The 23,444-nt window shown below is 36.0% G+C and overlaps 2 protein-coding genes and 1 long non-coding RNA gene across 8 annotated transcripts in view; 2 read left to right on the top strand and 1 right to left on the bottom strand.

Moving 5' to 3' along the window:
- Nucleotides 1-1,768, top strand: part of als2b (alsin Rho guanine nucleotide exchange factor ALS2 b) — a 29,827-nt gene extending 28,059 nt beyond the window's left edge. For 2 of the 4 annotated variants that reach the window (XM_058052441.1, XM_058052442.1), the window contains 4 exons: nucleotides 633-694; nucleotides 776-925; nucleotides 1,005-1,101; nucleotides 1,167-1,768. In XM_058052441.1, coding sequence (XP_057908424.1) covers nucleotides 633-694; nucleotides 776-925; nucleotides 1,005-1,101; nucleotides 1,167-1,205 — 348 coding nt within the window. In that variant the 3' untranslated portion in view covers nucleotides 1,206-1,768. The remainder of the gene's footprint in view (nucleotides 1-632; nucleotides 695-775; nucleotides 926-1,004; nucleotides 1,102-1,166) is intronic. The other 2 variants (XM_058052443.1, XM_058052444.1) reach the window with 1 other exon arrangement.
- Nucleotides 1,769-3,573: 1,805 nt separating this feature from the next.
- mpp4b (MAGUK p55 scaffold protein 4b) lies at nucleotides 3,574-23,433 on the top strand. 3 transcript variants are annotated; one of them, XM_058052446.1, is made up of 22 exons: nucleotides 3,574-4,520; nucleotides 4,897-4,992; nucleotides 5,103-5,224; nucleotides 8,051-8,128; nucleotides 9,316-9,399; nucleotides 12,669-12,800; nucleotides 15,330-15,411; nucleotides 15,472-15,557; nucleotides 16,917-16,988; nucleotides 17,057-17,253; nucleotides 17,319-17,371; nucleotides 17,451-17,468; nucleotides 17,537-17,578; nucleotides 17,648-17,668; nucleotides 17,770-17,784; nucleotides 19,587-19,625; nucleotides 19,696-19,869; nucleotides 19,941-20,021; nucleotides 20,103-20,196; nucleotides 21,256-21,364; nucleotides 21,430-21,564; nucleotides 21,628-23,433. In XM_058052446.1, the coding sequence occupies exons 2-22, from the start codon at nucleotides 4,935-4,937 to the stop codon at nucleotides 21,817-21,819; spliced, it is 1,884 nt and encodes a 627-aa protein (XP_057908429.1). In that variant the 5' UTR covers nucleotides 3,574-4,520; nucleotides 4,897-4,934; the 3' UTR covers nucleotides 21,820-23,433. The 3 variants fall into 3 exon arrangements, with proteins under 3 accessions (XP_057908429.1, XP_057908428.1, XP_057908430.1); XM_058052445.1 differs by having other exon boundaries at nucleotides 16,914-16,988; XM_058052447.1 differs by lacking the exons at nucleotides 3,574-4,520; nucleotides 4,897-4,992; nucleotides 5,103-5,224 and adding an exon at nucleotides 5,636-5,698 and having other exon boundaries at nucleotides 16,914-16,988.
- On the bottom strand, nucleotides 4,015-6,168 carry LOC131104861 (uncharacterized). The gene is made up of 3 exons (XR_009119839.1): nucleotides 6,007-6,168; nucleotides 5,149-5,247; nucleotides 4,015-4,506 (listed from the first exon to the last, which is right to left on the bottom strand). It is a non-coding gene; the product is annotated as an uncharacterized LOC131104861 (long non-coding RNA).
- Nucleotides 23,434-23,444: the final 11 nt, after the last annotated feature.

Below are 23,444 nucleotides of genomic sequence, written 5' to 3'. Positions count from 1 at the left end.
ACATGCTAATGTTAGCACTGCTGGCACGCTAACAATAGCACAGTAGCATTTTTAGCCATTTTCATAGCTAGATGCTTATATAAACGCATACCGCTATTAAGCTTGGTTCTAGCCTTCTAACATTAGCATAGCAGCATTTTTTGCCATTTTTTGAGGTAGACGCATATTTTAACACTTAGTACTATTATGCTAGGTGCTAGCAGGTTAATGTTATCATTGCTAGCATGTTAACAATAACAGTAGCATTTTTAGTCGTTTTTCAAAGGGAGACTATCATGTAAATATTATGGTAGGAGTTAGCATGCTAATGTTGGAATGTTTGGGACTTGGCAAAGGTCTGTGTTTTCTGAGTGCTTTTTTTAGTTTAATTTTTAATTTTTAAATTATTTTTTAAAATAATTGAACTTTTTTAAAAATGTCCATAAAAGTTAGACTTCTGCATATATTTTAAAAAAAATATTTGTTTTTTGTGTATTTGTACTTTGTGCTTCTCACAGCCACTATGGCACGTTCAAGGACTGCCGGATTTAGTGTATGTGGGGGTCCACTACAGTGCATTTTAGCTTCATTTTATTTATTTATCACCTGAAAAACGATTATTCCCAAGTCATGTGATGATGTATCCGGTCCAGGTTCTGTCCAGCACCAAGGACGCCTGCTTTGCCTCGGCGGTGGAAACCCTGCAGCAGATCAGGTTTGTCGTTTTTGCCGCACACAGCATCTCCAATCACCTTCTTCCGTGCTTCTCTGTGATATTTTCTTGCTTGTTTTACAGCACAACGTTCACACCATCGGATAAGTTGCAGGTGATCCAGCTGACCTTTGAGGAGATCACGAAGGAAGTCCAGTCGCTGCTGAGGCGGGATTTCCTGTGGTCCATGGACGACCTCTTCCCTGTTTTTCTCTACGTGGTTCTCCGTGCTCGGTTAGCTGCACATCTGTAATAGTTTCTTAACACAGAGATGGAGATCATGGAAATGTTCCTCTGCTGTCTGACAACCTAGAATCAGGAACCTCGGCTCAGAAGTCAACTTAATTGAAGACCTGATGGATCCATGCGTGCAGCATGGAGAACATGGAATTATGTTCACCACTCTAAAGGTAAATAAACACATGGAATTTCTCACGGATTCGTTTTAATTCCGTAATTTCCTGTCCGCCTGCAGGCCTGCTACTACCAGATCCAGCATGAGAAGATCACTTAATGCAGTAAGCGTCGCTGTTTTTCTCATAAAACTTGCATATGCGGCAGCCAATGGGGCGGCAGGGATCAGGGAGCGTTACATGTGCCGCCGCCAGGCCACACCGAGCGGTCGTTACGATCGATCGCGGATGTTCCGTACCGAGAACTGAACGCGACGTTTGCGTTTTATTTGTGCCAAGAGATTTTATTTTACCTTTTTCGTTTTCAGCCGGTCAAATAATTCAAGACACGTTTTTACCGAGCATAGCATGAGATGAAGCTAAACCGAACTTTACCATAGAGGAGTGGTTCTCAATTATTTTCCCTCATGCCCCGCCCCCTTAGGGACAGACGTTTTTCACAACGCTCCTGATTTGGCGTACTATCGAGAACCTTATTATTGATTCGTCTGTACAAACCAATGTATGAGTTGCTGTAACCATCATGGTTCAAGCATGAATAAAAAGACACTAACACACCTGGCAACCTTGAAGAAACACTGTTTCCCCCAACACCACCACACACTAAAAAAATATTTTCCAAATATTATTTTTAAAATTTATTTTTCTTAAAAAATTTAAATCATGCAATAATTATTTTACAAAAAAATGTTTTTTAAATTTATTTTTATTGTCAAATATTTATTGCACGATTCAAAATATATTTACACAATATTTTAGGAACCTTATACAGTATAGGTTAGGCTATTACATAGGGCTGTAAATATATTTATTTATATAAATATATATAAATATATTTAAATAAATATTTATTCTTTAAATAAATATTTTACAAAACAACATTCTTGCAAATATTATTTTTAACATTTATTTTTATTGTAAAATATTTATTGCACAATTTAAAAATGTATATTTAAAGAAATATTTATTCTTTAAATAAATATTTTACAATACAAAATTCTTGCAAATATTATTTTTAAAATTTATTTTTATTGTAAAATATTTATTGCACAATTTAAAAATGTATATTTATAGGCCTACGTAATGTGACAAAAACATTTTTTCCAAATATTATTTTGTAAATTATTTTTATTGTAAAATATTTATTGCACGATTTAAAAAAAAAAAAATTTATAAGCGCTCCTGATTTGCTGTACTATCGAGAACCTTATTATTGATTCGTCTGTACAAACCAATGTATGAGTTGCTGTAACCATCATGGTTCAAGCATGAATAAAAAGACACTAACACACCTGGCAACCTTGAAGAAACGCTATGTTTAGCCCCGCCCCTGTCTCCCCCAACACCACCACACACTAATATTTTCCCCCAAAATTTTTTTGCAAATATTATTTAAAAAATATATATTGTAAAATTTAAATCATGCAATAATTATTTTCCAAAAGATTTTTTTGCAAATATTATTTTAAAAATTTATTTTATTGTAAAATATTTAAAAAAATATTTACACAATATTTTTGGAACCTTATACAGTACAGTTTAGGTTACTACTTAGGGCTATAAATATTTCTTTAATTTTTTTAATTTTAAATTTTTGCAAATATTATTTTTAAAATTTTTATTGTAAAATATTTTTTGCACAATTTTAAAAAATATATTTATAGGCCCAAGTAATAACCCATTTAGTGTTATTGAACTGTCACAATATTTAGGAACCTTATGCAGTATAGGTTAGGTTATTACTTAGGCCTATAAAAATGATAAATAAAACAATAAAAAAATTGCAAATATTATTTTTAAAAATTATCTTTATTGTAAAATATTTATTGCATGATTTAAAAAATATATTTATAGGCCTAAGTAATACCTATAGTGTTATTGACCTGTCACAATACTTTAGGAACCTTATACAGTATAGTTTAGGTTATTACTTAGGCCTATAAATATTTTTAATAAATATTTTACAAAAACATTTTTTGCAAATATTATTTTTTAAATTATTTTTATTGTAAAATATTTATTGCACGATTAAAAAATATATTTATAGGCCTAAGTAATAACCTATTGAGTGTTACTGACCTGTCACAATATTTTAGGAACCTTATACAGTATTGTTCAGGTTATTACTTAGGCCTATAAATATATTTAATAAATATTTTACAAAAAAATTGCAAATATTATTTTTTAAATTATTTTTACTATAAAATATTTATTTATTATTAAGGGAGATGAAAATCCGAACCTAGTACACGGCCCTGTGTGAAAAAGTGATTCCTCCCTAAACCTAAATACCTGGTCACCATGTTTTCAACATTTGTGGATAATGGCTCTCACTGTGGTTGGCTGGAGTCCCATTAAAAAAATATTTATAGGCCTAAGTAATAACCTATTGACCTGTTACAATATTTTAGGAACCTTATACAGTATAGTTTAGGTTATTACTTAGGCCTATAAATATTTTTAATAAATATTTTACAATAAAAAAAATTGTAAATATTATTTTTAAAATTATTTTTACTATAAAATATTTTTTTATTATTAAGGGAGATGAAAATCCGAACCTAGTACACGGCCCCGTGTGATGAAGTGATTCCCCCCTAAACCTAATACCTGGTTCACCATGTTTTCAACATTTGTGGATAACGGCTCTCACTGTGGTTGGCTGGAGTCCCACAGCTTTAGAAATGGCTTTATAACCTTTTCCACACTGATAGATGAATTTGTTCGATGATCCGAAATGTTTATGTGATAAACAAACCAAAAATAATCATAAAGGGGGCGGGCCACCGTGTATCCAAAGCTAGTAGGAGACCAGGATTCAATTCCATTCTCGGAATGTTTAGAATGTTTAAGTGTGACAAACTAATAATAATAAACTAATAATAATAAATAATCATAAAGGGGGCAGGACATTGTGTAACTATGGTGTCAGTTGAATATGTCGAATCTTCCCCACAGAAACTGACATTATGTTTCATCCACTGTTGAATTCTTCCACGTGTAAAATGTGGCATTCAGAAACAAAACCAAACTCAATGGTACGTTCCAAGCTGGGTCACCAACCTGCGGAGCCACCTCCTTTTTCCAACAGCTCTGGTTGAAAGAGTTAAGAAGATTTGTCAGCTCCACAGCAACCAACGAGCGAGTGAGCGAGCGAGTGAGTGAGTGGGGGGGGGAGGGCAGGATTCCGGCGGCCAGAGGCAGCAGGTTCTCTTGCACGGGATTAAGTGGGATCGGGAGAGATTACAGCTCTCTCGCTTCTCGTAGTCGGACGCTTGGTGCTGTGTTGAGTCTCCACTTTGCCAGGGAATATTCTTTGTTCTGCAACGGGATCGATGACATAGGATCTTTGCGGGATCTGGAAGATCCTGGAAGCTGGTGGCATCCTTCTTCTTCTTCTTCCTTTGGACGTGGAGGTAAAGTTTCACTTTGATTAATGACTTATGTACATTTTAAATACATAAGCAGATATCTTGGATGTGTCTGTTTATGACTTAACAGACTTTTGAATTATTAAAAACGTAAATTATGGAATACGCTAGAGTCGAGATGATGCAATCTGGTAGCGTTCTTTGTATTTACATGAGTGTTATTACGGGCCGCCATTAACCTCTGACCTTTTCACACTGACGACCAGCTCAAGATGGGATTACCGTCAGGAAAAAGCGGTCAGATGTCACAGAACCCCCCCCCCCCCCCATCCCCTTGGAGTAACGTAACATGTTGTGTGTTACTGCGAAGCTGCAGACAAGTACTGTAATGTATTGTTATGAAATATAATCTTGTTCGCAGGCTCGTCGCCGCGTTTTAAGGTGGAGCGTTCCGCGAGCATGAGGCAGGCGGTGGAGGCTCAGGTGTTAAGCCCTCACTGTGAACTCGGAGAGCATGGTCCGTGGGTGGAACACAGAGTGCAACGTTTTAATGCATTAGCGTTTCACTTGCACTCGGATGCTGTAACTGTACATGTGTGTGTGTGTGTGTGTGTGTGTGTGATGCAGGCCTTCGCCAGATCCTGACAGATGTGGTGGAGGAGGTGAGGCGCACCCTGAATCAGGACATCGACGGTGCAGAGATTCTACAGAGTCTTCTCAACGCATCCTGGTTGCAGTCGCTGCTCAAGGTGCCCACTCCCACACAAACACACTAGGGTGCATCAAATGTGAATGGGAAATTTTAAATTCATAATATCAATTTGGCTGGCATTCCATTTTTTTCTAATGAATATAAAAATGTCTTTTGCAACGTTTTGAGGAAATCCATTGAGATTTAGGGTTATCAAAGGCTACAGTACTATTCTCAATAAATATGAGGCATCAGTAATACTGTCTACTCTATATTACCGTTGTTGATATTAGCAATTAGCTAACTGTCGTTAGCAAACTTTAGCTAGCTAATGTTATGAATGAAGAAGCAATACTAAGGGTGTGTATTTTGCTAGAAGTGACTAAAAGTTGTTTAGATAAGTAATTCATGGTTTATAGAAATTTGTATTTGTAAAATGTTATCGCTGGGGTCCACTTCCGGTTTCTGGAATGCGCTTCCGGTTCACTTCCGGATGTCGCCGGGGAGGAGATCGATCGCGGGAGACTGCACGGTATGGTGCATCAAAGTTGAATGGGAAATTTTAAATTCATAGTATCAATTTGGCTGGCATTCCATTTTTTTCTAATGAACATAAAAATGTCTCTATATTACCGTTGTTGGTTGTTGGTATTATGCTTGCTCAGCTATTAGCTAACTCGTTAGCAAACTGTAGCTAGCTAATGTTAGCTACAGTAGAGGCAATGAGCACTAAATACCTATAAATATGACTACAAATCATTCAAATTACAAATACAAAACCACAAATGTACTAGTAATATGTAATAGGGGTATAAATACCAACAAAAACATAAAGAACACCTCAGAGTTCTTGAACTGCAGTCTTTGCTGACCTCAAATCTCCATGGCGAATGTTCTGCCCTTACGGCAATTTTCCGAATAAATAAGTTAATTGGTTTAAATAAGCAATGCTAAGGGTATGTATTTTGCTATAAGTGACTAAAAGTTGTTTAGAGAAGTAATTCATGGTTTATACAATTTTGTATTAAAAAATGTTATCGCTGGGGTCCACTTCCGGTTTGTGGGTGTGAGCTTCCGGTTAACTTCCGGGTGTCGCCGGGGAGGAGATCGCTCGCTGGAGACTGCACGGTAGGGTGCATCAAATTTGAATGGGAAATTTTAAATTCATAATATCAATTTGGCTGGCATTCCATTTTTTTCTAATGAACATAAAAATGTCTCTATATTACCGATGTTGATGTTATGCTTGCTCAGCTATTAGCTAACTATCGTTAGCAAACTGTAGCTAGCTAATGTTAGCTACAGTAGAGGCAATGAGCACTAAATACCTACAAATATGACTACAAATCATTCAAATTACAAAGACAAAACCACAAATTTGCTAGTAATATGTAATAGGAGTATAAATACCAACAAAAACATAAAGAACACCTCAGAGTTCTTGAGCTGCCGTCTTTGCTGACCTCAAATCTCCATGGCGACTGTGCTGCCCTTATGGCAATTTTCCGAATAAATAAGTTAATGGGTTTGAATAAACAATACTAAGGGTGTGTATTTTGCTAGAAGTGACTAAAAGTTGTTTAGAGAAGTAATTCACGGTTTATACAAATTTGTATTAAAAACATTATCGCTGGGGTCCACTTCCGGTTTGTGGGGATGCGCTTCCGGTTCACTTCCGGGTGTCGCCGGGGAGGAGATCGCTCTCTGGAGACTGCACGGTAGTTTGCATCAAATTTGAATGGGAAATTTTAAATTCATAATATCAATTTGGCTAGCATTCCATTTTTTTCTAATGAACATAAAAATGTCTCTATATATTACCGATGTTGATGTTATGCTTGCTCAGCTATTAGCTAACTATCGTTAGCAAACTGTAGCTAGCTAATGTTAGCTACAGTAGAGGCAATGAGCACTAAATACCTATAAATATGACTACAAATCATTCAAATTACAAAGACAAAACCACAAATTTGCTAGTAATATGTAATAGGAGTATAAATACCAACAAAAACATAAAGAACACCTCAGAGTTCTTGAGCTGCCGTCTTTGCTGACCTCATATCTCCATGGCGACTGTGCTGCCCTTATGGCAATTTTCCGAATAAATAAGTTAATGGGTTTGAATAAACAATACTAAGGGTGTGTATTTTGCTATAAGTGACTAAAAGTTGTTTAGAGAAGTAATTCACGGTTTATACAAATTTGTATTAAAAAAAATTATCGCTGGGGTCCACTTTCGGTTTATGGGGATTCACTTCCGGGTGTCGCCGGGAGGAGATCGCTCTCTGGAGACTGCACGGTAGTTTGCATCAAATTTGAATGGGAAATTTTAAATTCATAATATCAATTTGGCTGGCATTCCATTTTTTTCTAATGAACATAAAAATGTCTCTATATTACCGCTGTTGGTGTTATGCTTGCTCAGCTATTAGCTAACTATCGTTAGCAAACTGTAGCTAGCTAATGTTAGCTACAGTAGAGGCAATGAGCACTAAATACCTATAAATATGACTACAAATCATTCAAATTACAAAGACAAAACAACAAATTTGCTAGTAATATGTAATAGGAGTATAAATACCAACAAAAACATAAAAATCACCTCAGAGTTCTTGAGCTGCAGTTTTTGCTGACCTCATATCTCCATGGCGACCATTGAAGTGTTCACCACTTTATTCCATAAAAACAGATGTATGGTGGCACAACAAAATAATCATATATTGGAAAAATATTTTGTATGTATTGTTTCTACATATATTGGAACACTTTTAGTACCCAGTCATATCAAAATTCAATAATTGTGTTTTTTGATGCACCCTAACACACACACATGTGAAATCCCTGTTTCCACACACAGAGAGTGACAAAGTTCCTCTTAAAACAGGTTTATGAGGGTCTTCAAAGGTACCGCCGAGACTCCCCAGAGCCGGCCCTGGACTACGCATCCGGACTCGCATTTCAGGTTTGTTTTGTAGTGTTGGTTCTGCTGCTGGACCTTTTTTGTCTTTCATGTCGTCCTTCCGGTCGAGTGGTTGGCGCGCAGACCTCACAGCTAGGAGACAAGGGTTCAATTCCACCCTCGGCCATCTCTGTGTGGATTTTGCATGTTCTCCCCGTGCATGCGTGGGTTTTCTCCGGGTATTATATTTGCATTTAAGCTATTTTTATGTATGAACTGATTAAACACTGTCATGCTAGACGGGCTGCACGGTGGTTAGCGTGTAGGCCACACAGCTAGGAGACCCGAGTTCGATTCCACCCTGTGTGGAGTATACCACACAGTTTGCCAAAAACATGCTAGGTTAATTAGCGACTCCAAATTGTCCATAGGTATGAATGTGAGTGTGAATGGTTGTTTGTCTATATGTGCCCTGTGATTGGCTGGCCACCAGTCCAGGGTGGACCCTGCCTCTCGCCCGAAGACAGCTGGGATAGGCTCCAGCACCCCCGCGACCCTCATGAGGAAAAAGCAGTAGAAAATGAATTAATGAATTATTTTATTTTATTTTATTTAGTTTTATTCAATTTTATTAAATTAAATTAACCTTATTTAATTAAATTAAGTTTAATTTTATTTTATTTTATTTTATTTGTAAAAACATACATTCCATACTTGCGTCATTTATTGATATATTATTTGGATTTATTTTGTGAGTCTGTTCATTCATTTAGAATGAATTAACTTTTAAAAATTTTATTTAAAAAAAGAAATAAATGAGTAAAAAAAAAGAGTAAGCACAAAAAAAAAAATATATATATTTTTTTAAATCACATAAAATAAATATGGGCTGCACTGCTGATGAGTGGTTAGCCACACAGCGAGGAGACCCGAGTTCAATTCCACCCTTGGTGGAATGTTCTCCCCATGCATGTGTGGGTTTTCTCCAGGTATTCCGGTTTCCTCCCACATTCCAAAAACATGCTAGGTTAATTAGCGACTCCAAATTGTCCATAGGTATGAATGTGAGTGTGAATGGTTGTTTGTCTATATGTGCCCTGTGATTGGCTGGCCACCAGTCCAGGGTGTACCCCGCCTCTCGCTCAAAGACAGATGGGATAGGCTCCAGCACTCCCCACGAGCCTCATGAGGAAAAAGTGATAGAAAATGAATGAATGAATGAATGAATGAATCTGGTCCTTCCTGTGCAGCTGCTGATTGACATCAAGGCGTTGCCTGGATGCTCTGAGGAGGCCAAGGAGCTCGACCGACTCCTGCGACAGCCTCACTTGCAGGTAGGGCGAGTGGCGAAAAAAAGAGTCAGAGCAAAGCAATCCAAGCACCCCCCCACACACCCACATCACCTTCTCACTGCACCATAAAAATAAGCATCAACTCACAAAGCACATGTCACATGACACCCGTACCTTCCCGCCGCAAACACATTACCGTGTTTGTCGTATTTTTGATTGCAAAACAAACGCAGGAGTTCTAGTAAACATTCTCGTAATCGTTATTGTTCATATACGGTAAGGCGGAGGCACGTCCTAAAAATGAATATATGATATTTTAATGACAATATTTCAAGAAAAAAATCAACCTCAGCTTTGTCATATTAGTGAAAAAGCCAATTATTAGTATCAACTTTGCTCTTTGCCCCCCCCGACTTAATTTCCATAATATTTTGACTTTATACTATTTAGTTACTATTTCGTTTTTTTTTAATATTTTTTACTATTACTATTTACTTCACTTTATTCTAGTTTATTTTAGTTTACTATTTAGTTTATAATATTTTATAAGGGCATCATTTCCCGCACCTAATTTTCTCGTAATATTACAACCTTTTTTTCGTGAATAATTCAACCTTATGCTACTGAAATTGTGATTTTTTTTTTCATTTACATTTTGATTTTGTAATATTTTGACTTTATTCTTGTAAAATGACTTCAGATTTTTCAATTTCTACTGCTGTCATTTTTATTTATTTTTACATTTTATTTATTTTTTCTCATAATATTGCAATGTTGTTCACACAAAATGACAATTTTTTTGTCTTAACATTTTGACTTTATTGATTTTCCTATTTTTGCTGTTTTTTCTTCTTTAATTCTATTTTTTTTGAATGTGCTACAGGCCATGGCAATCAAGAGTTTGTAATATTTTGACTTTATTCTTGTAAAATGACTTCAGATTTTTCTATTTCTGCTGCTGTTTTATTTTTTTTTATTTTACTTATTTTTTCTCATAATGTTGCAACTATTTTTTACTATTTAGTTTACTTCATTTTAGTTTATTTTAGTTTACTATTTAGTTTATAATATTTAATAAGGGCATCATTTCCCGCACCTAATTTTCTCGTAATATTACAACCTTTTTCGTGAATATTTCAACCTTATGCTACTGAAATTGTGATTTTTTTTTTCATTTACATTTTGATTTTGTAATATTTTGACTTTATTATTGTAAAATAACTTCAGATTTTTCCATTTCTACTGCTGTCATTTTATTTATTTTTTAATTTTATTTATTTTTTTCTCATAATGTGTCAATGTTGTTCACACAAAATGACAATTTTTTTGTCTTAACATTTTGACATTATTGATTTTCCTATTTTTGCTGTTTTTTCTTCTTTAATTCTATTTTTTTGAATGTGCTACAGGCCATAGCAATCAAGAGTTTGTAATATTTTGGCGTTATTCAGATTTTTCAATTTCTGCTGCTGTTCTTTTATTTTTTTTCAATTTTACTTATTTTTTCTCATAATTTTGCAACTATTTTTTACTATTTACTATTTAGTTTACTTCATTTTAGTTTATTTTAGTTTACTATTTAGTTTATAATATTTTATAAGGGCATCATTTCCTGCACCTAATTTTCTCATAATATTACAGCATTTTTTGTGAATATTTCAACCCTATGCTACTGAAATTGCGACTTTTTTTCTCATTTGACCAAGGCTTGTTTCTTGTAATATTTTGACTTTATTCTTGTAAAATGACTTCAGATTTTTCCATTTCTGCTGCTGTTCTTTTATTTTTAAATTTTACTTACTTTTTCTCATAATGTTGCAACTATTTTTTACTATTTACTATTTAGTTTACTTCATTTTAGTTTATTTTAGTTTACTATTTAGTTTATAATATTTCATAAGGGCATCATTTCCCGCACCTAATTTTCTCGTAATATTACAACCTTTTTCTTGAATATTTCAACCTTATGCTACTGAAATTGCGACTTTTTTTCTCGTTCGAACAAGGCTTGTTTCTTGTAATATTTTGACTTTGTTCTTGTAAAATGACTTCAGATTTTTCCATTTCTGCTGCTGTTCTTTTTTTTTAATTTTACTTATTTTTTCTCATAATGTTGCAATGTTATTCTTATAAAATGACAACTTTTTTTCTCTTAATATTTTGACTTTATACTTACAATATTTAATAAGGGCATCATTTCTCGCACCTAATTTTCTCATAATATTACAACCTTTTTCTTGAATATTTCAACCCTATGCTACTGAAATTGCGATTTTTTTCTCGTTCGAACAAGGCTCGTTTCTTGTAATATTTTGACTTTATTCTTGTAAAATTTCCATTTCTGCTGCTGTTCTTTTATTTTTAAATTTTACTTATTTTTTCTCATAATGTTGCAATGTTATTCTCATAAAATGACTATTTTTTTCTCTTAACATTTTGACTTTATTGATTTTCCTATTTTTGCTGCTGTATTTTTTTCTTCTTTAATTCTATTTTTTCGAATGTGCCACAGGCCATAGCAATCAAGAGTTTGTAATATTTTGACTTTATTCTTGTAAAATGACTTCAGATTTTTCCATTTCTGCTGCTGTTCTTTTATTTTTTTTAATTTTACTTATTTTTTCTCATAATGTTGCAACTATTTTTTACTATTTACTATTTAGTTTACTTCATTTTAGTTTGTTTTAGTTTACTATTTAGTTTATAATATTTCACAAGGGCATCATTTCTATTTGACTTTATTCTTGTAAAATGACTTCAGATTTTTCCATTTCTACTGCCGTCCTTTTATTTATTTTTAAATTGTACATATTTTTTCTCATAATGTGGCAATGTTATTCTCATAAAATGACAATTTTTTTCTGTTAACATTTTGACTTTATTTATTTTCCTATTTTTGCTCATGTTTTTTTTTTCTTTAATTCTATTTTTTCGACTGTACCACAGGCCATAGCCACACTTTGGACAACCCCTGCAGTATTCCCCCATTTACCGCGGTTAATTGGTTCTAGACCTGACCATGATGAGTGGATTTCCACGAAATATGATAAAAATTGAATATTTTTGTACTTAGCCCATAGAAAACATGTTTACGGTCTTTTTAAATACAGTTTTTAACATTGTTGGAGTCCTTTAGACATGTAATAACACCCCTATAGTCACCTTTACACTTGTCTTTTTCAACGTAGTAGACAGTAGAAGAGAAAATAAGACATAAAGTTAGTAACATTTGCATAAATTTGCATATTCTTTCGACTTATCGGCTATATTAATTCATCCAATGATGCAGCGTTTTCCATGTTTCCATGCAGGCTTTGCTTTCTGCGCACGACAGCGTGGCCCAGAAGGACTACGAGCCGGTGTTGCCGCCGATGCCAGCTGATGTTCCGGATGACGAGGAGGCCACCAGGATCGTCTGCCTGGTCAAGAACAAGCAGTCGCTGGTATGCTGCAAAAAACCAAACTCTTACAAATGAGCTTTGACTTTAAATCCCAGCACTGGATTGGATCCAGTTTGATGCACGCTATTTATCACTTTGTATCGCTTTACAATATTTATCATTCGTGACGATTTCTGCAGACAGAATCAGCTTGGCTCGGCATGTTTGAGGATAAATGCAACATTTGGGATTTGGGCAACCTGAGCCTTTTTTATCCACGATGATATGTTGTTTGTCAGTAATGGTTTAATTTCATTTGAACATGCATCAGATTACAATTGAGTGCATCCCATAATCAGTTCCCAGTTCCACATGTCCAAAAGGAGTAGGAAGAAGCAAAGCTTATTAAATCCTACCCCTCCATCTGGTACTTTTACAATCAGTAACTGTTACATTTTTCACTTCCTGCTTTCCCTATATAATTTAAGTAATTTTTTTTAACTTTATTTTATTAATTTGTTTTTTATTATTTTACTTAAAAATTTGTAAATGTTTTTAAAATTTTAATTTTTTTAATAAAAAAAGTATTTTTTTTATTATTAATTTTTTTTTATTTTTTAATTTAAAAAATATTATTACATTTTTTTATTTTTGTCACGTGCCGGAAGAGAAAATCAGGACTTTTGTGTCCATGGAGAAAGTTTATGGCAATGGTAATGGTTTAATTTCATTTGAACATGCATCAGATTACAATTGAATGCATCCCATAATCAGTTCCCAGTTCCACATGTCCAAAAGGAGTAGGAAGAAGCAAAGCTTATGAAATCCTACCCCTCCATCTGGTACTTTTACAATTAGTAACTTACATTTGTTCACTTCTTGCTTTCCTAATATAGTTTAAGTTTTTTTTACTTTATTTTATTAATTTGTTTTTTTTTATTATTTAACTTTAAATTTTTAAAATGTTTTTTAAATGTTTTTTAAAGGTTTTTTAATTTTTTAATTTTTTCTTTTTTTAAATTTTATTAAAATAATAATTTAACATTTAAATGAAATTGTATTTAGCAAACATCAACTGCTTGTATTGTTTCTTGAATAATTGTTGTGCATTGTTTGCGGAAGAAGAAGATGTAGTACGAAGGTTGCCATTCGGCTTTGCTGACTCATAACTCCATGAGTTCCTCTGTCGTCTAACAGCTTCGCCACAATCCGAGAGCTTGTTCGCAGCTTCCTGCCATGGCGGAAAGCCCCAGAGCGGGGATCCGCAGTCGCTGGGACACGCTGAGGCGTCTGACGCGCCAGAGGCTTCACTTAGAGGGCGCGCTGGGCTCCGGGCGCTTCCCCAGTCCGAGTGAGGCGTGTTCGGGCGCGTGTAGCGTCCGCCGAGGCAGCTACCCGCCAGCGGAGGCGCTTTGTCAGCAAGCGCGTTGGCCCCGCCCCCCTACGAGTAGCGATAGCCGGTGTAGACTTTGTCACGCGAACTTCTTCTGGCGACGTAATGTCAACCACTCAGCTCCTTCGGTCTACAACTCAGTTCTGATTGGTAAGACGAGATGTCAATCATCCATCACTAGCCACGCCCCTTTTTCCTTCATCATCCATCGCTTGCGGTTATTGATTGTTCATGTCTTTTCTCTTTGGAGACAACTTCATTGAGGAGATAGATGGCAGAAATGTGGATGATGCAACAATGCCGCCCATTCAGGCCCCCGGCGTGCCCCAGCGGTGGGTTGTCTCCCCACCCGGTTTCTCGTTGCCCTACTACCCCAACGCGGACCCCAACTTGCAGCCGAGTCTGCCTCCAAGGCTAAGAAGCCCGCAAATCCGCACGGCGCCTCCTAGCCCCATGTGCCCCCAGCGCCCCCGGGCGCCCCCCGTGGAGCTGGCCAAGCAGGAGAGTCTGGATGAGCTCCGGAGTACCGTACAGCTGGCCGCCAGCTCCATGGAGAGCAGCACCAAGGATATCAAACTCCTCGGGGAGAAGATGGCGGCTGCGACCGACCGCATGTCTGAAACCGTTCAGGACAATTCCCAGGCTTTAGTCTTCCTCAGCCGCGTGGTGGAGCAGCTGCAGATGCGCCTCGGCGCCTCAGCGTCCAAGGTTCAATTGCCTGAGCGGCGCCCGTCCCAGAAATCCACGCCGTGGATCGTATCGTCCTCGTCTAGCTCGCTCAGCAGCTGTACGGACCAGCCGTCCACTTCCGGGGCCACCAGCTGTCTGTCGGGGGCCTGTCGGGGGTCACCGCGATGGAAAGCAAAGAAACCGCCACCATTGCATTCTTGGACGAACGGCACCTTGAACGAACCCAAAGAGACCGTGAGAGGAAGTCGCTCCCAGCAGCGGAAAAAAGGGAGGAAGTCGGCGACCTGAGAGGCCGGCGAAGGCGAACGCCCCACCTTTTTGTGTTGGTTGCATTTTTTTTTCTCCATCATTAAGGACCATTTCCTGCCATTTCCTGTCTTTTGGCGTCCACTTTCACTTTATTCATTTGTGTTTACTGCAATCCGCCACGCTGTCCGTCATTGAACCATCACCGGAACTCAATTTTGTCTCCTCGCTCCTCTTACGCCGTGTCCCCATTTCTGTCCTAGGGGGCCACGATAAAGAGAAATGACATCACCGGGGGGATTTTCGTGGCCCGGGTGATCCACGGAGGCTTGGCCGATCGTAGCGGTGAGTATTTGACGCTCATGACGCGGGTGAATGTGTTACTCAATTGTGGATCTTGAACAGGTCTGCTGCACGCCGGGGACCGCATCATCGAGGTGAATGGGTTCCCGGTGGACGGCTTGGAGCCGGAGCAAGTCATTCAAGTTGTGGTATGTTGTCCGAGTCCACTTTGGGAATGTTCTCATTTGAGAGGCAAGGGAAAAGTCTTTATTTAAATCACATAAAATAAATATGGGCTGCACAGCTGCCACACAGCTAGGAGACCCGAGTTCAATTCCACATCTCTGTGTGGAGTTTGCATGTTCTCCCCGTGCATGCGTGGGTTTTCTCCGGGTACTCCGGTTTCCTCCCACATTCCAAAAACATGCTAGGTTAATTAGCGACTCCAAATTGTCCATAGGTATGAATGTGAGTGTGAATGGTTGTTTGTCTATATGTGCCCTGTGATTGGCTGGCCACCAGTCCAGGGTGTACCCCGCCTCTCGCATGAAGACAGCTGGGATAGGCTCCAGCACCCCCGCGACCCTCGTGAGGATAAGTGGTAGAAAATGAATGAATTAATAATTAAATTAAATTAAATTAAATTTGTGATTTGTAAAAAAATATACATTCCATACTTACACTTACGTCATTTATTGTGAGTCTGTTCATTCATTTAGAATGAATGAACGTTAATTGAAAATTTATTTTAAAAATATTTAAATATTTTTAAATATTAAAAAAAATTAAAAATGTAATTAAAAAAGAAATAAATGAATAAAAAAAGAGTATAAGCACGAAATATATATATATATATATATATATATATATATATATATATATATATATATATATATATATATATATATATATATATATATATATATATATATATATATATGTTTTTAAATCACATAAAATAAATATGGGCTACACGGCTGCCGAGTGGTTAGCCACACAGCTAGGAGACCAGGGTTCAATTCCACCCTCGGCCATCTCTGTGTGGAGTTTGCATGTTCTCCCCGTGCATGCGTGGGTTTTCTCCCACATTCCAAAAACATGCTAGGTTAATTAGCCACTCCAAATTGTCCATAGGTATGAATGTGAGTGTGAATGGTTGTTTGTCTATATGTGCCCTGTGATTGGCTGGCCACCAGTCTAGGGTGTATGAATGAATGAATTGCGACCTTTCATTTTTCAGTATTTAGCCCAACAAACAAAAAGTTTGGTCAACACTGGTCTATATTATGTTTTTTGGGGGGGTAAATGTGACTATAGGGGTGTTATGTCATGGCTGGAGGGCTCTGAAAACCATATTTAGAAGGTTGTAAGCAGGTTTTTTATGCTTTAATTACGACAATATTCCATTTGTAAATAAGGAATGAAAGCTAGCTATAGTGCCTCTGATTGTTGTTGATGAGAAAGCTAACAATATTGTAATATTATTATTATTATTATGGTATTATTGCTGTGAAAATCATTCAAATTGAAAGTACTGTAATGTATATTTATTCGATTCCAACCAGCAGGCCAGAGCGCAGGGCACCATCATGTTCAAAGTGGTTCCCATCACCGACAGACCAGTTCACCATCTCACCATGGTAAGTTTCATCTCACCGGCACCCCCCCCCCCCCCCTTTCAAACACCCCCTATCTTATCGCACCGCAGCTGTACATGCGGGCGATGGTGGACTACACCCCGCAACAGGACCCCACCATCCCCTGCGCGGACGCGGGCGTCCCCTTCAAGAAAGGCGACGTCTTGGAGATCGTGGACCAGACCGACGCCCTCTGGTGGCAGGCTAGAAAACTCCCCAGCGACGCAGCTTGCGCCGGGCTCATACCCTCCAGCAACTTGCTCAAAAGGTCAGTTCGGCGCCTCATACGCCCGTTACGTACGGTTGTCCTGACTTTGACGTGGATCTTGACAGGAAGCAGCGGGACGCCATGTGGTCTTACCAGCTACACGCCTGCATTCACACACGTGAGATCACCCACTCATGAACTTTGCTTTCACGTTCGCATGAACTAAACATGTTTCTTCATGGCTTGCTTGGATGAAGTCAGCACAGTGGAGGAAGGTACGGCTCATTTGGGGACAGGGGGGGGGTCCGTGTTTCTTGTGTTCATGTCCTGTTTCTTCCCACAGAGGAGGACTTGATGGCCATTGATGAGAAATGTGTGGAAGCAGGTAAAGCAAGAGCGTGATGACAAAAAAAAAAAAAAATTTGAGTAACTCCACTCTTCTTTTCTCCGCTAGACGAGGAAGCTTTTGAATCCGGTAGGTAAGTTTTTATTAGATGAACCTCCTCACGCTGCTTCTTTCTACTCATTTTTTAATCATCTGCTCATTTTTATTTGCTTCCTGGTGCGGAATGTCAGAGGAACTCCGTGATGGTGAGAGGTTAAATATTTATTTAACGGTATTATTTTTTATTCTAATTTGTACTTATTATTAATTATTATTATTATTTTTTATATTATTTATTTATATTATTTTTTATATTTATTTATATTATTTTTATATTATTTGAATTATTTTTTATATATTATTTATTTATATTATTTTTTATTTTTTTATTTTTAATTACACATTTACACATTATTTTTAATTAAAAAAAATTTCAATATATGCACAATCTATATTTACACTTGTTTTTTATGTATTCATTTATTTATATTTAAATATATTCATATTTATTTTATTCATTCATTCGTTCATTTTCTATTTTATGCACTGGTGGCCCCTGTGATCACAGGGCACATATGGACAAACAACCATTCACACTCACATTCATACCTATGGACAATTTGGAGTCGCTAATTAACCTAGCATGTTTTTGGAATGTGGGAGGAAACCGGAGTACTTGGAGAAAATCCACACAGAGATGCCCGAAGGTGGAATCGAACTCGGGTTTCTTAGTTGTGTGGCTAACCACTCGTCAGCCGTGCAGCCCATATTTATTTTATGTGATTTAAAAATATATATATTTTGTGCTTACTCTTTTTTTTTTTACTCATTTTATTTATTATTTTTAAAAGTTCATTCATTCTAAATGAATGAATAGACTCACAAAATAAATACAAATAATATAACAAATAATATATCAATAAAAGTGTGAGTATGGACTGTATTTTTTTACAAATCACAAAAAAAAATTTAATTCAAACAATAATACTTAAATTATTATTTTTTTAAGTGTACAGAATATATTTAAAATATTCACAATTTTTTTGTAAAATATGAAGAAATAATGACAATTAAGTGTTAGCATGTAGTGTATTTATTTTCAATCACCAAAAAACATGTTTAAAATTAATAAATGAGCAAAATTAGCAGTATGTAGTATAGAATATAATTAAAAAACACACCAAAAATCATGTAATAATGTAACGTAATAATAATGTAATGTAAATACATAAATACAAAGTGTAACTACAGAATATGTATTTTAAAAAGGCATATATATATGTGTATATATATATATATATTTGTGTATATATATATATGTGTGTATGTATATATATATATATATGTGTGTGTGTGTATGTATATATATATATGTGTGTGTGTGTATATATATATATATATTTAATTATATATATTTATATAATATATATAAAATAATCAAACAATTAAAAACTATTAAAAAATACATTAACAAAAATAATGAATATTAAGTGTAAGTATGGTATTATTTGGTAAATTGGTATATTGGTAAAGTATTTTTTTAAATGAAAATATATAAATATCTATATATTGTATATATATATATTGTTATTATTATATTATTAATGTTATTATTTGTTATTATTATTATTTGTTTGTTATTATATATTATTTGTTATTAATAATGTTATTAATGTTATGTTATTATTGTATAATTATTGTATATATATTTAAATAAATACAATTTTTTAAAGTTCAAGTACAGAATAAATTTAAAATAATCACAAAATAAATGAAATTATTAAAAACTATTTTTTTAATCACAAAAAAATGGTACAATACAAAAATAAAAAACTTAATTAAATTCTATTGATTTTGTTATTTATTCATATTTCCACCCATATTTCTACATTCGCTACGTACACTCAGCATTATGAGTGCAGCCAAGGATTTTTCAGAAGGAGAGATATGTTCTGACAAAAGCGTCTTTTCTTTTTGTCATCTGTCAATCTTCCTGTCAATCTGGAAGGAGACGACGTGAGCAGCACCCCTGTGGGCGTGTACTTGGGTACGTCTTCAACTCTCATGGCTTTAAGGGTTTTTACGAGGCTTTAAATGTACCCTTTTTTTGTTCTCAGCCGGGTTCAGGCACAGCTTGCGTCTGTGTCGCAGGCGCTCTCACAGCGGCGGCCTCGCCTCCTGCCCCGCCCGCTGCCCCAACAGCTGCATCAGCGCCCCCATCTGCGCCTACGAGGAAGTGGTGCGCTACCAGCGCGGCGCCCGTGATGCGCACCGTCTGGTTGCCCTCTTGGGTACGTTTCATTCCTTCCAAATGACATGTTTGGGAAATTTTTAATGTTAAACTCTGGCCCGCCTGCTGCAGGTCCGTCGGGCGTGGGTGTCAATGAACTCCGCAGGGGCTTGATTGAAATGAATCCCGACACCTTCCAAGGGGCGGTGCCTCGTACGTGACGTGATGTGACATGACGTCCTGTCTGTGTTGCCGCTCAAATGTCTCATGACGATTTCTCTTCTTCTTCTTCAGACACCACAAGAGCACCCAAAGGATACGAGGAGTCTGGCAGAGAATATCACTTCACCAGCCGAGAGGTCTTTGACAACATGGTGCTCAAAAGCAGGTGGGACTTACTTTAGTCCGATCCAGGCCATAAAAGGGCCATACTGTTCATGTTGGTATCGGGATTTTCTATTTTTAGCCAGTCGTGAATCGGCACTCACAGGTACCCGTTTCTGTCGACTGGTTCACTCAAAGTGCTACCGCTAGCTAAACGAATCAAGGAGAGCCAGTGAATCGAGTTAGTCCAGTACCCGATTCACTCCAATGAATTTGAGTCAGTTCAGGAATCGACTGATATGTTCCATCATTCATTGTTCCCAAGTGCACATTTTGACTAAAGTCGTTACACACTTACCAAAAAAAAATGTACATAATACATTTAAAATAATCACAAAATAAAAAAAATTAATTATTAAAAATATTTTTTTAATTACAAAAATGGTACAATACAAAAAAAATTCTAAAAACTATAAAAATGTTAATTATTTTGTTATTTATTAATTATTTATTATTATTATTATTAAAGTTATTAAATTATTTAACCACAAAAAATGGTACAATACAAAAATAAAAAATTCTAAAAAAATTCTTTAAAAATTCTAAAGAAATTCTAAAAAAAATCCTAAAGAAATTCTAAAACAATTCTAAAGAAATTCTAAAAAAATTCTAAAGAAATTCTAAAAAATTCTAAAAGAATTCTAAAAGAATTCTAAAATTTTTTTAAAAACTATTAAATTGTAATTATTTTGTTATTTATTAATATTTCCACCCAAATTTCTACATTCTCTACATACACTCTTCAGTGCTCTTGAGTTCTCCTTTTGAGGAGAAAAAAAATGATTTGCAACCACTCGACGGAGCATTATCGCCTCTCTAAAATGGCACCCGCAACCCACAATGCATTGCGCAATCACGTGCAAGTATGGCAAGATTTTGTCTACAGATTTTGTAAACAAACCTGAGAGAGCCGAGGTAGAATATGAGCAAAAAATTTGGATGTTAACCAAAACATGCGCTAACTGGGGCGGATGTTAACTGAGGTACCGCTGAGGTATTACAAAATCAAAAAAAAAATTTAATACACATTTTTGGAATATATTTTTTTCGTGTTGACGTGCAGGTTCGTGGAGCACGGCGAGTACAAAGGGAACGGGTACGGCACTAGCAGGGACGCCGTGAAGGAGGTTTTAAACAGCGGGAAGATCTGCGTGATTGACATAGGAGCCAATGTGAGTGGACGCCCACGCTGACGTCGAATGAATCGGAATTTCTCACTCACCTTTAGCGCGTTCAGGCTATTCAGGCGGTGAGAACGCATGACCTGCGGGCTTATGTCATCTACGTCAAGCCGCCGCCGCTGGAACGACTCAGGGAGACGAGACGGAACTCGTTCATCACCACCGACTACTACATCAACCGCCCCTTCAAGGTGGTTATCATCCACTCATGTTTTCAAAACGACCTGCGACGTTCACTTGTTTACTCCCAACAGGACGAGGACTTCCAGGAAATGGAGGAGGCCGCCCGCAAACTGGAGTCGCAGTACTCGCAGTTCTTCGATCACGTCATCGTCAACGATGACTTGCAGGAGTCCTGCATCCGGTTGCTGACGGCGGTGCAAAAAGCGCAGGATGAGCCACAGTGGGTTCCCGCCAGCTGGATACGACCCACCTCGGACTCCTAAGACACCGTCCCAGGGATGCAGTTTACTACAAAACATGGTTTACAGATGACGTTCTTTCATTGCTTTCGTTTTCTGTTCTTCACTTGCACAACCTGATTGAGTCCTAGTCCTTCCTATTAGTGGAATGGGAGGGACTAACTTGAGTGGTTGCAATTTATAGTCAAAAAGGAGAGAAGAAGAGGAAGTGGGTAACAACAATAATGGATTTGGGACAGCACGACACTCAGGAATTAAGTACGCGGGATCCAAGTGGGCAAATTGTGACACGGCCTGTGCCAGAGGTGTCCAAAGTGTGACATCGGGCGGCGCACGGCACGGTACACGGCAAAGTATAATTTAACAATTTAAAAAATATTTTTATATATAATTTTTAAATTGTTTTAAAATAAATAAATGAATAAATAAAATAATTTAATTGATTTTAATTAATTTTAATTAATTTTAATTAATTTTAATTAATTTTAATTAATTTTAATTAATTTTAATTAATTTTAATTAATTTGTTATTTGTTATTTATTTGTTATTTATTATTTATTATTTGTTATTTGTTATTTATTATTTATTATCTATTATCTATTTGTTATTTATTATTTATTATTTATTTATTATTTATTAATTCTTATTTATTATTTATTAAAAATAAATGTCAAGAGAAAAAAGTGGTCATCTAACATGTTGTAATTTCATGAGAATTATATAATAATAAGGAAAAATAACACAATTTTAGTAGTATAAATTTAAATATTCAAGAAAATTTTTTTTTGTTTTTAAGTCACAATATGAAAAACAAAACAAAGTTGTATTTTTTTGGAAAATTAGGGTACGGACAAATTATAATGTTACTAGAATAAAGTGGAAATATGATTGGAATAAAGCCATAATGTACAAGAAGAAAGTTGGAATAGCTGTAATTTTACAAGAATAAAGTCATATTCTGGCAAGAAAAAAGTTGCAATTTTACAACAATAAAAAATTATATTATGAGAAAAATTAGGAGTTAAACTATTAAAGAAAAATATTGTTTTTAAGTTGCAATATGAGAAAGAAACAAAACAAAATAAAGTTGTCATTGTCAAGTTGTAATATTTTTGAGAATAATGTCAACATTACAAAAAGAAAATTTGCTAAGATTGTTTCAGAAGAGAGTTAAATATTTGATGATATATTTACATTATGGCCCCTGCATTCTTTCATTTTAACTATTTGGCCCTCGCTGGAAATAGTTTGGACACCCCTGGCCTGTGCTGATCCCACCAATGTTTACAGTCTATGGTGTGACGTCATTTTATGTTTTTATGGTGTGTTGTTGAGCTGCCAAAACAGTTGTTTGATTGTGACATAAAAACGTTTTATTATGGTAGCGTCATGTGTGCTCTTACGCTGAAGGGGCCAGAACAGGAAGTTTGGATCAGTCCTTTTTCCGGCGTGTGATTTGTTTTTCCACAGTAAAATGTGCGAATTACCTCTGTATTCCTGCCCTTAAAAAATGGCAACGAGTTTGTAATGTAACATGTAGTTTTTACTGTATTAAAAATCAGTTTGTTAACGTCTTAAGCTAAGGAATTCCCATTTGTACTTCTGAGTGTTTACGACAATAAACCCGCTGAACTGAAGTTGTTCGTGC

This window comes from Doryrhamphus excisus, chromosome 16 (assembly GCF_030265055.1).
Source record: "Doryrhamphus excisus isolate RoL2022-K1 chromosome 16, RoL_Dexc_1.0, whole genome shotgun sequence".
In the NCBI taxonomy this organism is placed as follows: Eukaryota; Metazoa; Chordata; class Actinopteri; order Syngnathiformes; family Syngnathidae; genus Doryrhamphus; species Doryrhamphus excisus.
Note: the sequence above shows the minus strand (reverse complement) of the source record. Positions and strands in the feature narration are given on the sequence as shown.

Coding starts and splice junctions, on each gene's coding strand:
- mpp4b (XM_058052445.1), top strand. CDS start 4,935: ATGAGGCAGGCGGTGGAGGCTCAGGTGTTAAGCCCTCACTGTGAACTC. Junction 15,558..16,913: donor AGCAAGTCATTCAAGTTGTG/GTATGTTGTCCG, acceptor GATTCCAACCAG/CAGGCCAGAGCGCAGGGCAC. Junction 21,365..21,429: donor TGATTGACATAGGAGCCAAT/GTGAGTGGACGC, acceptor TAGCGCGTTCAG/GCTATTCAGGCGGTGAGAAC.